Source organism: Urocitellus parryii, chromosome 9 (assembly GCF_045843805.1).
Source record: "Urocitellus parryii isolate mUroPar1 chromosome 9, mUroPar1.hap1, whole genome shotgun sequence".
NCBI lineage: Eukaryota > Metazoa > Chordata > Mammalia > Rodentia > Sciuridae > Urocitellus > Urocitellus parryii.
This window is the reverse complement of record NC_135539.1, coordinates 137,613,171-137,625,868: the sequence shown is the minus strand read 5'-3', so window position 1 is coordinate 137,625,868 and position 12,698 is coordinate 137,613,171. Positions and strand designations below refer to the sequence as shown.

Below are 12,698 nucleotides of genomic sequence, written 5' to 3'. Positions count from 1 at the left end.
TTGTCCTCTGAAAATACACAAGGATAATCAGTCTCTTACGTGCTCCACTATGTAAAAGTTAAAAATTCCCTCTTTGTTACCAAAGGAATTAAAAGGTATTTCATATAATCATGGTAGCCAATGTGCAAATCTAATAAGATATACTTGAGATTCCTCATGCTTTAAGTACAATATAGGCCAGATCACACAAATAATTATCTAATTTTCCTTCTTATTTTAATTATTTATTCTAACCTCCTAAAACACTATACCCCAAAATACACAGAATCTAGTGAATACCTTTACTACTCCATAGCATATCTGCGTTGCCAATGACTTAAAGATTACTGATACTTACCCAAAGCTTTTTCTCTCATCTCTCTTTCAAAACTTTTTAATGTCTGCCGCTAGTCCTACTACATAACACCAGTTAACGTTTGACTCTCTGCCAATCAGAATACGGGACTTAGCCCACTTTTAATTTAACAGCTTCCTAATGTAGCTTATATTTATACACTATTTTAGACACCCAAGAAAGAACTCAACTCCCAGATAGTAAATGCCAGCTTTCTATCTACACAAAATGTTTATGATTAATTTCAAACATGTTAAGCAAACGAATCTTGGCTTCCCCTTAAACTTCCTAGGAAAAATTCTGTGTAATTTCCATCACCAATCCCAAATTTGTTCGAAGAACTTAAGTAATGTATGGGTTATAACATGAAGCATGTTTACTCATGAGAAAAGCAAGATCTACTTTTTAACAACCAATAATGTATCTATCAGACATTTATTTTGCTTACTGGTCTTCATTTAGCAGAAGTATACTACTAATGGCATCAAATATTTGAGCACACAACAAGTACTGAGCATTGTGTTTTGTATATATTACCTATAACCCTTAAAATGTTTATTATGAGTTTGATATTAATGTCCCTACTTCAGTGATGAGCAAAATGCTAAAAAATGCTGAAGAACAGAGAACAGGGAACTTTATTACTTCTCTAAAGCAATAAAAATATCCTAAGCTATTGTACTCATGTCTTTCATGTTATTTCCTCTACTTTGAATGTTTCTAATTTCCTTTTTCAATTCATACAGCCTGTCCCAAATATAATTCCTCCAAAATCCCTGCACAGAGCATTTCTTTACATCTCTTCATTCTCAATATGGTATGAAATTTTCACTCCCAGTTGTATTACTGGATATTCTCTTCTGTTCTCCTAACACCCTTTGCATATTTATATGTCACACAATTTCACATAGTATCATTACTTACCTGTTGCTTTCTTATGCTGTATTTACAACACCCCATCACAATAAGAACCAGTTCTTTTACATTTTTATTCTTAGCACAGAAGTCAGTACTTAGAAATATAATTAACGCCGAGTAAGAGGCAACTGAATGGAAATTATTTTTGCTAGTTACATGGTTATGGCTTTACATAGCTTTATAACTTAATATTAAGATTAAAAATTCCAAACAGACAAAAAATTGCCATTGGAAAACAACATTCTCCAAGACCCCTAAGAACTCCAGAGTATTCAGAAAAGACTGTGTCAAATATATTTTTCTTTGCAACTATGACTTCCTATAAATTCTGCATAAATCTCTAGAAACAGACCTGAAACATATATTTGCTATTTTATAAAACAATTCTTAAATGTACCTGAGATACGAGACATCCTTGTAGAAAAATAACATTGCTCTAAGTCTTCAAAATGAGCAGTGAGTCGTTTTCGTCTTGATGCTAATGTGCTGTTATACCAAGGTTGTTTCTTTGTCTAAGGTAATGAGAAAAGAGACCTGTAACTCAGAACACACCACACCACACTCTTCTTTAACAAAGAATACCTAAATGCTTAGAGATTTACTTTCAAAAGTACATCAAAATAAAATGATATCAAATGGCGAAAACCTACATAATCCTCAGATCATGTTTTCCAAATTTTCTTTTAAAGTGAAAGCAAGAAACAAATCCACTGAGAATAACCAGAACAGAACAAAAATTTAAAATAAGCTCTAAACACTAGTTTTATGAAGTTAAATGGAGAAACATCTCTCAATTCTTCAAATTAAATGAAGATAGAATACATTATAATGCCATTATGAAACATAAAATTAGGGGACTTTTAATATCCAGAAATTGTTAGAAAACAATTATCAAATAGAAAGATAAATACTTCTTCATCATCCCTATATTATAGCCTTTTACCCTTTGAATTATAAAACAGTTTTGACTTTAGGAAAGATCTAAGAATAATACTGATAAGTTTGACAAATGTAAGATCACACTGAGATTCCATTTTACTTCACTCAGAATGGTAATTATCAAGAATACAAGTAACAAAAAATGTTGGCAAGGATGTGTGTGTGGGGGGGACAGGTACACTTATAAACTACTGGTGGGAATGCAAATTGATACAACCACTCTGGAAAGTGGTATGGAGATTCCTCAAAAAATAAGGAATGGAAGCACCATTTGACTCACTATCTCACTGCTCAGCATATATCCAAAAGACTTAAAATTATATACTATAGTAATGCAGCCACATCCATGTTTATAACAGTTCAATTCACAATAGCTTAGCTATGGAACCAGCCTAGGTGCCCTTCAACACATGAATGAATAAAGAAATTGTGGTATATATACAATAGATTATTACTCAGCCATAAAGAAGAATGACTTTACAACATTTGTCAGTAAATGAATGGATCTGGAGATATCATGTTAATAAGCCAATCCCCCAAAACCAAAGGTTGAATTTTTTGCCGATATGTGGAAGCTAAATCACAATACAGGGAGGGAGAAGAAGAGAAGGTAATGAGAGTAGAATGAATCGAACATTAGTTTCCTATGTTCATATATAAATACATGACCAGTGTAACTCCACATCACGTACAACCACAAGAATGGAACCTAATTAGAATAAGTTAAACTCCATGTATGTATAGTACATCAAAATACACTGTCATGTATATAAAAAAGGGTTTGAAAAATGAATCAGAATACTAAAATCAGATACAAAGACAACAAAGTTGAAATATGTGGAATATAAGCCCTATAAAAACAAAGGTTTCTATAGGAATGGTGACACATGCCTATAATCTCAGTTATTTGGGAGGCTTAAACAGAAGGATCGTAAGTTCAAGACTAGCTAGCCTGAGCAATTTAGCAAGATCTACTCTCAAAATTTTAAAAAATGGCTGGGGATATAGCTTAGTAGAAGAATATTTGCTTAGTACATGTGAGGCTCTAAATTCAATCCCAGTACCATGAAAAACAAACAACAAAAACAAAGGTCCATGATCCTAAATGTACATCCCATGCTGCATGTCTTCAATGGTCATCTATCATTCTAATGGCATATCAGAAGATACAGACGTTAAGAAACATAGTAAGATCCTGAGACGACACAAATTCACCAACAACTTACTAGTATCATGCCAAATGTATAAAGTAAGATGTACCAGGGCACTACATTAAACACTCTAGTGCAAAGTCACTCTAAATCAATGAAATGGGAAGAATTCTATTTTAAAATACTGCCTGACTCACAATAAAAGATAAACTTCCACTCAGATAATCAAGAAGTTGAATTCAAGAGAATTGATGGTAAACAAAATATAACAAAGGCACAGGGTACGTAGAAAAGAAAGGCAACCGTTATTTAGGGACAAATATCAACAAAAATTTTTTCATAGAGTACAGACATTTTCATTTCTGAAAATATTTTCATGAAATTGCCATGGGTGCATTAAAATAGATGGAAACCACAGTCTAGAGCTTAAACGTATATTAATAAAACAATTGTTACATTATAATCATATTCTAAAATTATATTACATACTACATTTAAGTTTTTAATAGGCATTCCAAATCTGGGATTCTGGGACAAAATGAGTTAAAGAAATATTTTAAGAGTTGATGGTTGAGAATTTTCCAGAATTGAAAATGAACACAAATTCAGACACAGTAATTATTCCTGTCAACCAGGATAATCTTTTAAAATCCACAATTAGACACACTAAGGTAAAACTGTGTTTTTGTTCAAGTGCAGAAATAAGATCGTAAAATCAGATAAACAGTAAAGATAACAGGAACAAGAAACAAAATATTTTTCAATAGCAATCACTGATGTTATTAACACAGTAAATCTGTATTACTTCAAAAAGGAGAGAAAATAGCTCCAACTTAAAACCCAGAACCTAACAAAACTATCCTGCAGCAATGTAAAGAAAGCATATTTTCATGTGAATGAAAACAAATCTATTACCAATTGAGTTCTTTCTAAAACAATTTCTGGAATTGTACACTTGAAAACTATTAATAACACAAACCCGAAGGACTAAAATACAAAATTAAAAAGACAAGGAAACTAGCAACAAAATAAGTGGTTCAAAATAGTTTTTTATTATAATATCTAATTTTATACGGTTTAAAAATATGACAAAAAATAACCAAAGAATAACATATATGTCAGAGAGGATTGATAAAAGTTTGTATTCTAGAGCTTACATATTTCAGGAAAATAATTGAGACCCTAAGTATTGAAATAAGTGTAAATAAATTTCAAAGACACTACTGAAAATGAGATAAGATTTGGGGTATACAGAAAAAGCAAAATACATGGAGTCTCAATAGAGAAGGACCCATAAATGCCTATGAACCACTGGAAGCAAACAACCAACGCCTGAGAAACCCCCTCCCCCTCCTTGGCCCTTGTTGTCAAAAAAACTCAACATGATGTGAAGCAATGCACAAGCAGAGGGAAAACTGGTGTGAAACTGTATAACTCCGCCCTGACTCCCCAGATGAGAGGGACCTCAACTCAGGATGAGTAGAGTTCTTGGCTAACACTGCAGAAATGAATTTAAGGACATGACAGAGGCACAGACCAATTTATTTAGGACAGCAGAGATACATTTAGGGCAGAGTATGGGCCATTTTAAGAGCAAGAAGCTACAACCCTTTGGTATGTGATGTCAGGGACCGGAGCTAAGGCTTAAACTAGCACGGGGAGTTTACATTGTTTTTAGATAGGTAAAGCTATGCTCATTTCATACAAGATAAAACATGAATGGTCAATAAATGTAAGAAAAGGTACTGGTCTTACAATAACAGAAAAATATGAATTTAAACCATAACCATATTCCATTTATCATTAAAGTGAAAGACATTTACAAGTTCAACAGTATTAATCATTGGCAAGAATGTGGAGAAACTGGAACTCATATGCCCATATGATGGGAGTTTTAAACTGATAAAACACATTGAGGGGCTGGGGTTGTGGCTCAGTGGTAGAGCACTTGCCTCACACCTGTGGGGCACTGGGTTCCATCTTCAGCACCACATAAAAAATAAATAAATAAACAAAATAAAGGTATTAAAAAAACATTCTCTAAAAAAAAACACATTGAAAAATACTTTGATATTAACTCAAAATACAAATTTTTATACCCAATGACTCTCATTTCCTCTCCTAAATACACAATCTAGAGAAACTCTTGCAGCACTGTTTATTAGAAAATGCATACAATTAAATCTTTAATAGCGAAACACTAGAAACCTATCAAATGTACCTGGATTTGGTGATTGATAAACTGTAGCATAACAACACAATGGAAGGTTATACAGCAGTGAAAATGAACCAAACATAGCTACAGATATCAGGAATGAATTTCTGAAAATGGCTTACAAAAATATCATTTTTAGAAATTCAAATACAGCCAAACAAATAAAACAGTGAGTGCTGTGATTTTTAAAAAACTCAACATGTTGATGTACACGAATATCAGAAAAGTGTTCACCTCTGGACAGACTACAGGGTAATAGAATTTATTAGCAAAACATGGGTGACTTCTACAGTTTAATATTCTAGTAATTAACATAATTTATTTCATTTAAAAATTTGTTTTATTATACTTATATCTCTTAACTTCAATATTCATGAATATATTCTTCTGTATATATCAACTTTTTTTTTTACAAATTCTAGGAGAAAAAAAAGTAATTTTTTTAAAAAAAGTGATCAGTTCAATGTAAAAACAAAAATTTACAGCTTAAAAGATGAGAAAAATAATAATAAATATCAGAAATACAACACATAAAATCAACAAGAACTGGTCAACAACATTGTTTTACTTGACTTTCCGGTTTTTACGACAAATTCATCTTCACAATTATTTTGTCAATATTTATACTTAGCTTTTCTTGGACTTATTAAAAAACCTAGTGCAATTCCTTTCTAATCCATTCATAATTAGATTGCTTCAAAATTGTTGATAAATATTCAATGCTAAGCTAATTTTCACACATCATTCAAAAATTCACAAATAACAGGAGAGGGAGCATGGGAGGAATAGACAAACTCTAGATAGGACAGAGGGGTGGGAGGGGAAGGGAGAGGGCAGGGGGTTAGAAATGGGGTTAGCAATGATGGTGGAATGTGATAAACATAATTATCCAAAGTACATGTATGAAGACATGAATTGGCATGAATATACTTTGTATACAACCAGAAATATGAAAAACTGTGCTCTATATGTGTAATATGAATAGTAATACATTCCTTGTCGTATAATTTTTTTTTTTTTTTAAATCAGACCAGGCTCTCCAGGAATTAAGATCTTTGATGACTGAATACTGGCAATTAGTCATTTCCTAGGCTTTAGCTTTTACTCCTGGAACATCAGCCTCGATAGAAAGGAAGAATTTAGTAACTTGGAGTAAGTTAATTCTGTTGTATTGTGGGTAACACAAAGATTGTGGACATGCAAGTTGTAAATAATTAATAATAAAACTATGATTAAATATTTTGAAATGTTAAAAAAAATAAAAACACAAATATACTAACTATTCAAAGATAAATGTTTTGAGAATACAAATTGGTTATAGATAATTCAGAAGGCCAATTATCAGAACATAATCTCAGGATAAGCTCTGTAGGTTACATGTAAATATAAAGAAAATGTTCATGAACTGTGTTCAACTATCTAGATTTGCTCAAAAAAATGACCTCATCAAACTCAATAATAATTAAAGATCACTACAGCAAAAAAAGAAAAGGGAGTATAAAAATATCTTATTTGGTCACTGGAAAAAGTAAAAGAATCCTTGAAAAATTGCTAGAAAGTTAACAAGCACAAAAAAGCAAATTAAACAATTATACAAAAATATCATTCAGTGTGTCCCTATAAATGATGGGAAATATAAATTTAACAAAATGCTGATACTCCATGAAGACAATAAAACTGCAAATAGAAAAAAGAAACTCAAAACTGGAAATTCCATTTCATATAGTTAATATCAAATAGTAGCCAAGAGTATTAGAACAACAAGATGAATGAAATCAATGTTTGTATGAGAGGAATGACTTTATGACAGAAACATTCCATGTCAATTCCACTAAGAAGTGACCCCCCTCTCCAAATGAAGCATAAAATGTACATTTAACTGAAATTTGAAAATTTCCTAACATACAAATATCAAATTGATTTAATAAGTTAACACTGAATTAAACACTAATTATAATTATTTATATGGTAAGTAATCTTTGTAAATTCAAGTAGCAAGTGCAAAGTATTAAAATAAATTAACTGAAACACTTGCTCCTATTTTGAAACAAACAGATATAAAGATTAGCTTTAAAGGAAAAAAACTGGAGAATTTAAAATAAGGATTGTCATATAATTTCCAAAGACTGAATTCTCTGAGATCTTTTTAGAGTATTTGTGACATTAAAACAATATTCATAAAAATAATAAGATGCTATGTGCCATTTTTATTGTGCTTGTGCTTATATTTGTGATGTAAAACAAAGGTCAGTAAGAAACTGAGGGCCTCTTACCACAAATCAAGGCAACAGCAACAAACACCACTTAGTTGATACTGCATTCTTCACCACAATAAAAAGCTAAATCATATATACATATACAACTTGTAAGTCAGTTTCACAAAGAATGCCCTTAATAAGGTAGTAAAAATTAACAGTATTAATTGTAAATTAGTTGGCTTAAATCTGGATCTTTGAATATACACATGAGTTAATTTTGCAAACTTCATCAAAATGTAGAATCTCTAGGTTTAGAATTGTACATATATGCTGGGCGATGTGGTTCACGCCTGTAATCCCAGCAGCTTGGGAGGCTGAGACAGGAGGATCATAAGTTCAAAGCCAGCCTCAGCAATGGTGAGGCGCTAAGCAACTCAATAAGACCCTGTCTCTAATAAAATTCAAAAGAGGGATGAGGATGTGGTTCAGTGGTTGAGTGCCCCTGAGTTCAATCCCTAGTACCTGTCCCCTCAAAAGAATTGTGCATATCTTCCCATTGCTTGCACTCTTTATGCTATAACAGCTACATATATTACATCTACATAAATTATACATGAAGAATCAAAAGACACTAAAGCAATGACAGCAGAAAAATTTAATATCCTCAGAAAATAAAAGCACTAAATACTTGATCTGTATAAACTTCCCACTACTTTGACCCAAACATACACCAGTAAACCCAACAATTGAAAAACATTATTTTCAAATGTATATAGTATTCACAAAAACTACTCAGAAAATTAAAATGACTTTTGATAAACCTAACGATACTGAAATAATAGAGTATGCTTTCAGATCACAACACAATTTTTAATAAATCCAAATATCTGGAAATCAAAACACATTTCTACACTATGCATGGGTCAAAGCTAAAATAATCAAATATAGGGAATTAGAAAATATTTTAAAATCAAGGATAATGAAAAAAAATTGGCACACCAAAATTCATGGGACACAACTATATCAGTGCTTAGAGAGAAAAATTATAGCTTTAAATGTTTATAAGAAAAGATCTAAGCCAGGGATGGAGGCACACACATATAATCTCAGCAACTTCAGAACATGACACAGGAGGATCACTAATTCAAGGACAGCCTGGGCAACTTAAGAAGACTCAAAATTTAAAAAAAATTAAAAACCAAAAAGGGCTGGGGATATAGCTCAATGGTAGAGCACTTTCCTTAGCATGCAAGCGACCCTGGGTTCAATCTCCAATACTAAAGAAGTAAAAATATTCTTAAGTATCTAAGTAGGATGAATATTTTTAAAAGAGAAAAATCAAAATATAAAACATACATTCAGCTCTATAAAAATTCAGCAAAAAGACCAGGTGAGTTTCTGGGTTGGTGAAGATATTTAGGTGTTGGGAGGGTACAGACATTCAGAGACAGTATGAACACTTTGCAAACCACTGAATTCCACACCTAGCTCTATGGTCCAAAGAGATTCACTCAGTAATTCTATCAAATATTCAAGAAAGCAATAATACTTATCTTATACAAACTTTTTCATAAAAAGAACACTTCATAATTTGCTTCATGTCCTCTGCTATAGTTTGAATATAAGGTCAGTGCCCCCGTGGTCCATTGTGGTCAAAGTGTGCCTAGGCTGTGCTGGTGGGAGTGGTGAAATCTTTGGGAGGCGGAAAGTGAGAGGTTCCTCAGTCACTGGGGAAGTGAAGTAGTTCCCATGTGACCCCTGCAGTTCTTCCCAGAGTGTTACTATAAAAAGAGCAAGCTTGGCTCTACCCTTCCTGCCTCTTTCTCTTTGCTCCTATGTAAGCTTGCTTACACATAAATTCAAGCCACGAAGTGCTGCCATTCTCTGCCCTCACTGTAGAGCAAATATATGGCTCTCCACCAACCCAATTTTAGACTGCGTTAACATGCTACTCCTGGGGAAGTAGGTACCTGGGAAATGGCTCCAAAATGTTTTTTAGAACTGCATTTAAATCTATAAGTTATTCCAAAGAAATGTAATTTTAAAAACTTATTTTTAAAAGCGAATTTTCAACTAACATTCAAAAATACGTAGGAATGAACATGAAGAAATGAGCAAACCTAGACTCGCTTCAATAATCATAAATTAATCAATTCTTCTCATGATAATTTATAAGTTACAGGCAGTTCCAATAAAAATCCCAAGAGATTCTTCATAGATCTGAATACAGTAATATTAATGTTCATATGAAAATACAAACAGGAAGGAATACTCTGCAAAACACTGAAAAGGCAAAGCTATAGGGCCAGGAGGGCACAGCCATAAAACACATTAAAACATACCATAAAGGGACATCCTAAAAGTAAATTATCAAAAATGTCAATGTCATGAAAGAATGAGAAATTATACCAGTTCAGAGGAATTGAAAAATACATGACAAATAAATGTAACATGTAATTCTAAATATGTCCTGGGCCAGAAAATTATATATATTCCTTTTCCTAGAGAGGACAGCAGTAATAAAACTGCTAAAAATATAAATTTCAAAAAATTTAATATTATTAAAAGGACCATACTACCAAAAGTACCATATAGGTTCAATGCAATTCCAATCAAAATCCCAATGGCATTCCTCATAGAAATAGAAAAAGCAATCATGAAATTCACCTGGAAAAATAAGAGACCCAGAATAGCTAAAGCAATTCTAAGCAGGAAGAGTGAAACAGGTGATATCGCTATACCAGACCTTAAACTATACTACAGAGCAATAATAACAAAAACAGCATGGTACTGGTACCAAAACAGGCTGGTAGACCAATGGTACAGAATAGAGGACACAGAGACTAACCCACAAAATTACAACTATCTCATATTAGATAAAGGTGCCAAAAGCATGCACTGGATAAAGAATAGCATCTTCAACAAATGGTGCTGGGAAAACTGGAAATCCATATCCAACAAAATGAAATTGAATTCCTATCTCTCGTCATGCACAAAAGTTAACTCATAATGCATCAAGGATCTAGGAATTAAATCAGAGACTCTGCATCTAATAGAAAAAAAAGTAGGCCCTAATTTTCATCACGCGGGGCTAGGCCTCAACTTCCTTAATAAGACACCTATAGCACAAGAATTAAAACCAAGAATCAACACATGGGACAGATTCAAACTAAAAAGTTTTTTCTCAGCAAAAGAAATAATCTGTGAAGTGAACAGGAAGCCTACATCCTGGGAACAAATTTTTACCCCTCATACATCAGATGGAGCACTAATCTCTAGGATATATAAAGAGCTCAACAAGATAAGCACACACACATACACACACACACACAAAAAAACCCAAATAATCCAATCAATAAATGGGCCAAGGAACTGAACAGACACTTCTCAGAAGAGGATATACAACAAATCAACAAATATACGAAAAAATACTCATCATCTCTAGCAATCAGAGAAATGCAAATCAAAACTACTCTAAGATTCCATCTCACTCCAGTAAGAATGGCAGCTATTAGGAAGACAAACAACAACAAGTGCTGGCGAGGATGCGGGGGGAAAAGGCACACTCATACACTGTTGGTGGGACTGCAAATTAGCGCAGCCAATTTGGAAAGCAGTATGGAGATTCCTGGGAAAGCTGGGAATGGAACCACATTTGACCCAGCTATTCCTCTTCTCGAACTATAGCCAGAGGACCTAAAAACAGCACACTATAGGGACACAGCCACATCAATGTTTTTAGCAGCACAATTCACAATAGCTAAACTGTGGAGCCAACCTAGATGTCCTCCAGTGGATGAATGAATTAAAAAAAAATGTGGCATTTATACACAATGGAATATTACTCAGCACTAAAAAGAATAAGATCATGGCATTTGCTGGGAAATGGATGGCATTAGAGAAGATTACGCTAAGTGAAGTTAGCCAATTCCAAAAAACAAATGCCAAATGTTTTCTCTGATATAAGGGGTGTGACTCAAAATGGGGTAGGGAGGGAGAGCATGGGAGGAAGATTACCTCTAGATAGGAAACAGGGGTGGGAAAGAAAGGGAGGGAGAAGGGGAATAGCAAGGATGGTGGAAGGAGACAGTCATCATTATACAAAATTCATATACGAAGATGTGAATTTGGTGTCAACTTACCTTATATACAAACAGAAATATGATATATTGTGGTATAAGTGTATTAAGAATTATAATGAAAAAAAATAAGAGCTCACGTATAATGACATAATTTGGCATGAACATACTTTATATACAGAGTTATGAAAAACTGTGCTGTGAATGCATAATTATGAATGTAATGCATTCTACTACTATCATGTATGTAAGAAATAAATTTTTTAAAAAAGAATGTTCCTTGTAATTGATGTCATTTTATCAGCGTCAATAAATAAGGTATTTGAATATATTCTTTAAAAAGTGGATTTTTATATTTATCATAAAGTGAATAAATATTTTGATAATTGTGTCAAAAAAATTTAAAATTCTCTCATGATATTTTTACTAATGTTAATTTCCTAATTTTGTTAAATGTACTATGATTATATAAAAATTTAAAGCAAAATCAACAGGCAATTATAGAAATTCAAAAGTATAAAATATCTATAAAATCTGTGTTTTAATTTCAATTTTTGAGAAACATTTTTTTCAATGCAATTTTAACTATCAAATATTATTTTTAATGTCTGACTAATTGGCATCATGTTTAGCATTATGGTTATTAGTCTATGCAAACTGTCCTACAATTGACTTAATCTATTTTAATAGTTTTTGAAAATTGCACATTTCATTAAGACCTCTATTTTTATTAGTATGCATTTGCACTTTATTTTAATCTATTTTGCATCATGACAATAGCTAATTTTGATTTATATTGCATATGAGCTTTTATTAAATTTGTTTTCTATATTTGCTATCTCATGATAATGTAGTCTGTGGCTC

The 12,698-nt window shown here is 32.5% G+C and overlaps 1 protein-coding gene across 5 annotated transcripts in view; it reads right to left on the bottom strand.

The window, feature by feature from the left end:
* The window catches only part of Cop1 (COP1 E3 ubiquitin ligase), a 172,574-nt gene that overhangs the window by 81,585 nt on the left and 78,291 nt on the right, over positions 1-12,698 (bottom strand). For all 5 annotated transcript variants that reach the window (XM_026388476.2, XM_026388479.2, XM_026388477.2 and 2 more), the window contains one exon: positions 1,650-1,764. In XM_026388476.2, coding sequence (XP_026244261.1) covers positions 1,650-1,764 — 115 coding nt within the window. The remainder of the gene's footprint in view (positions 1-1,649; positions 1,765-12,698) is intronic.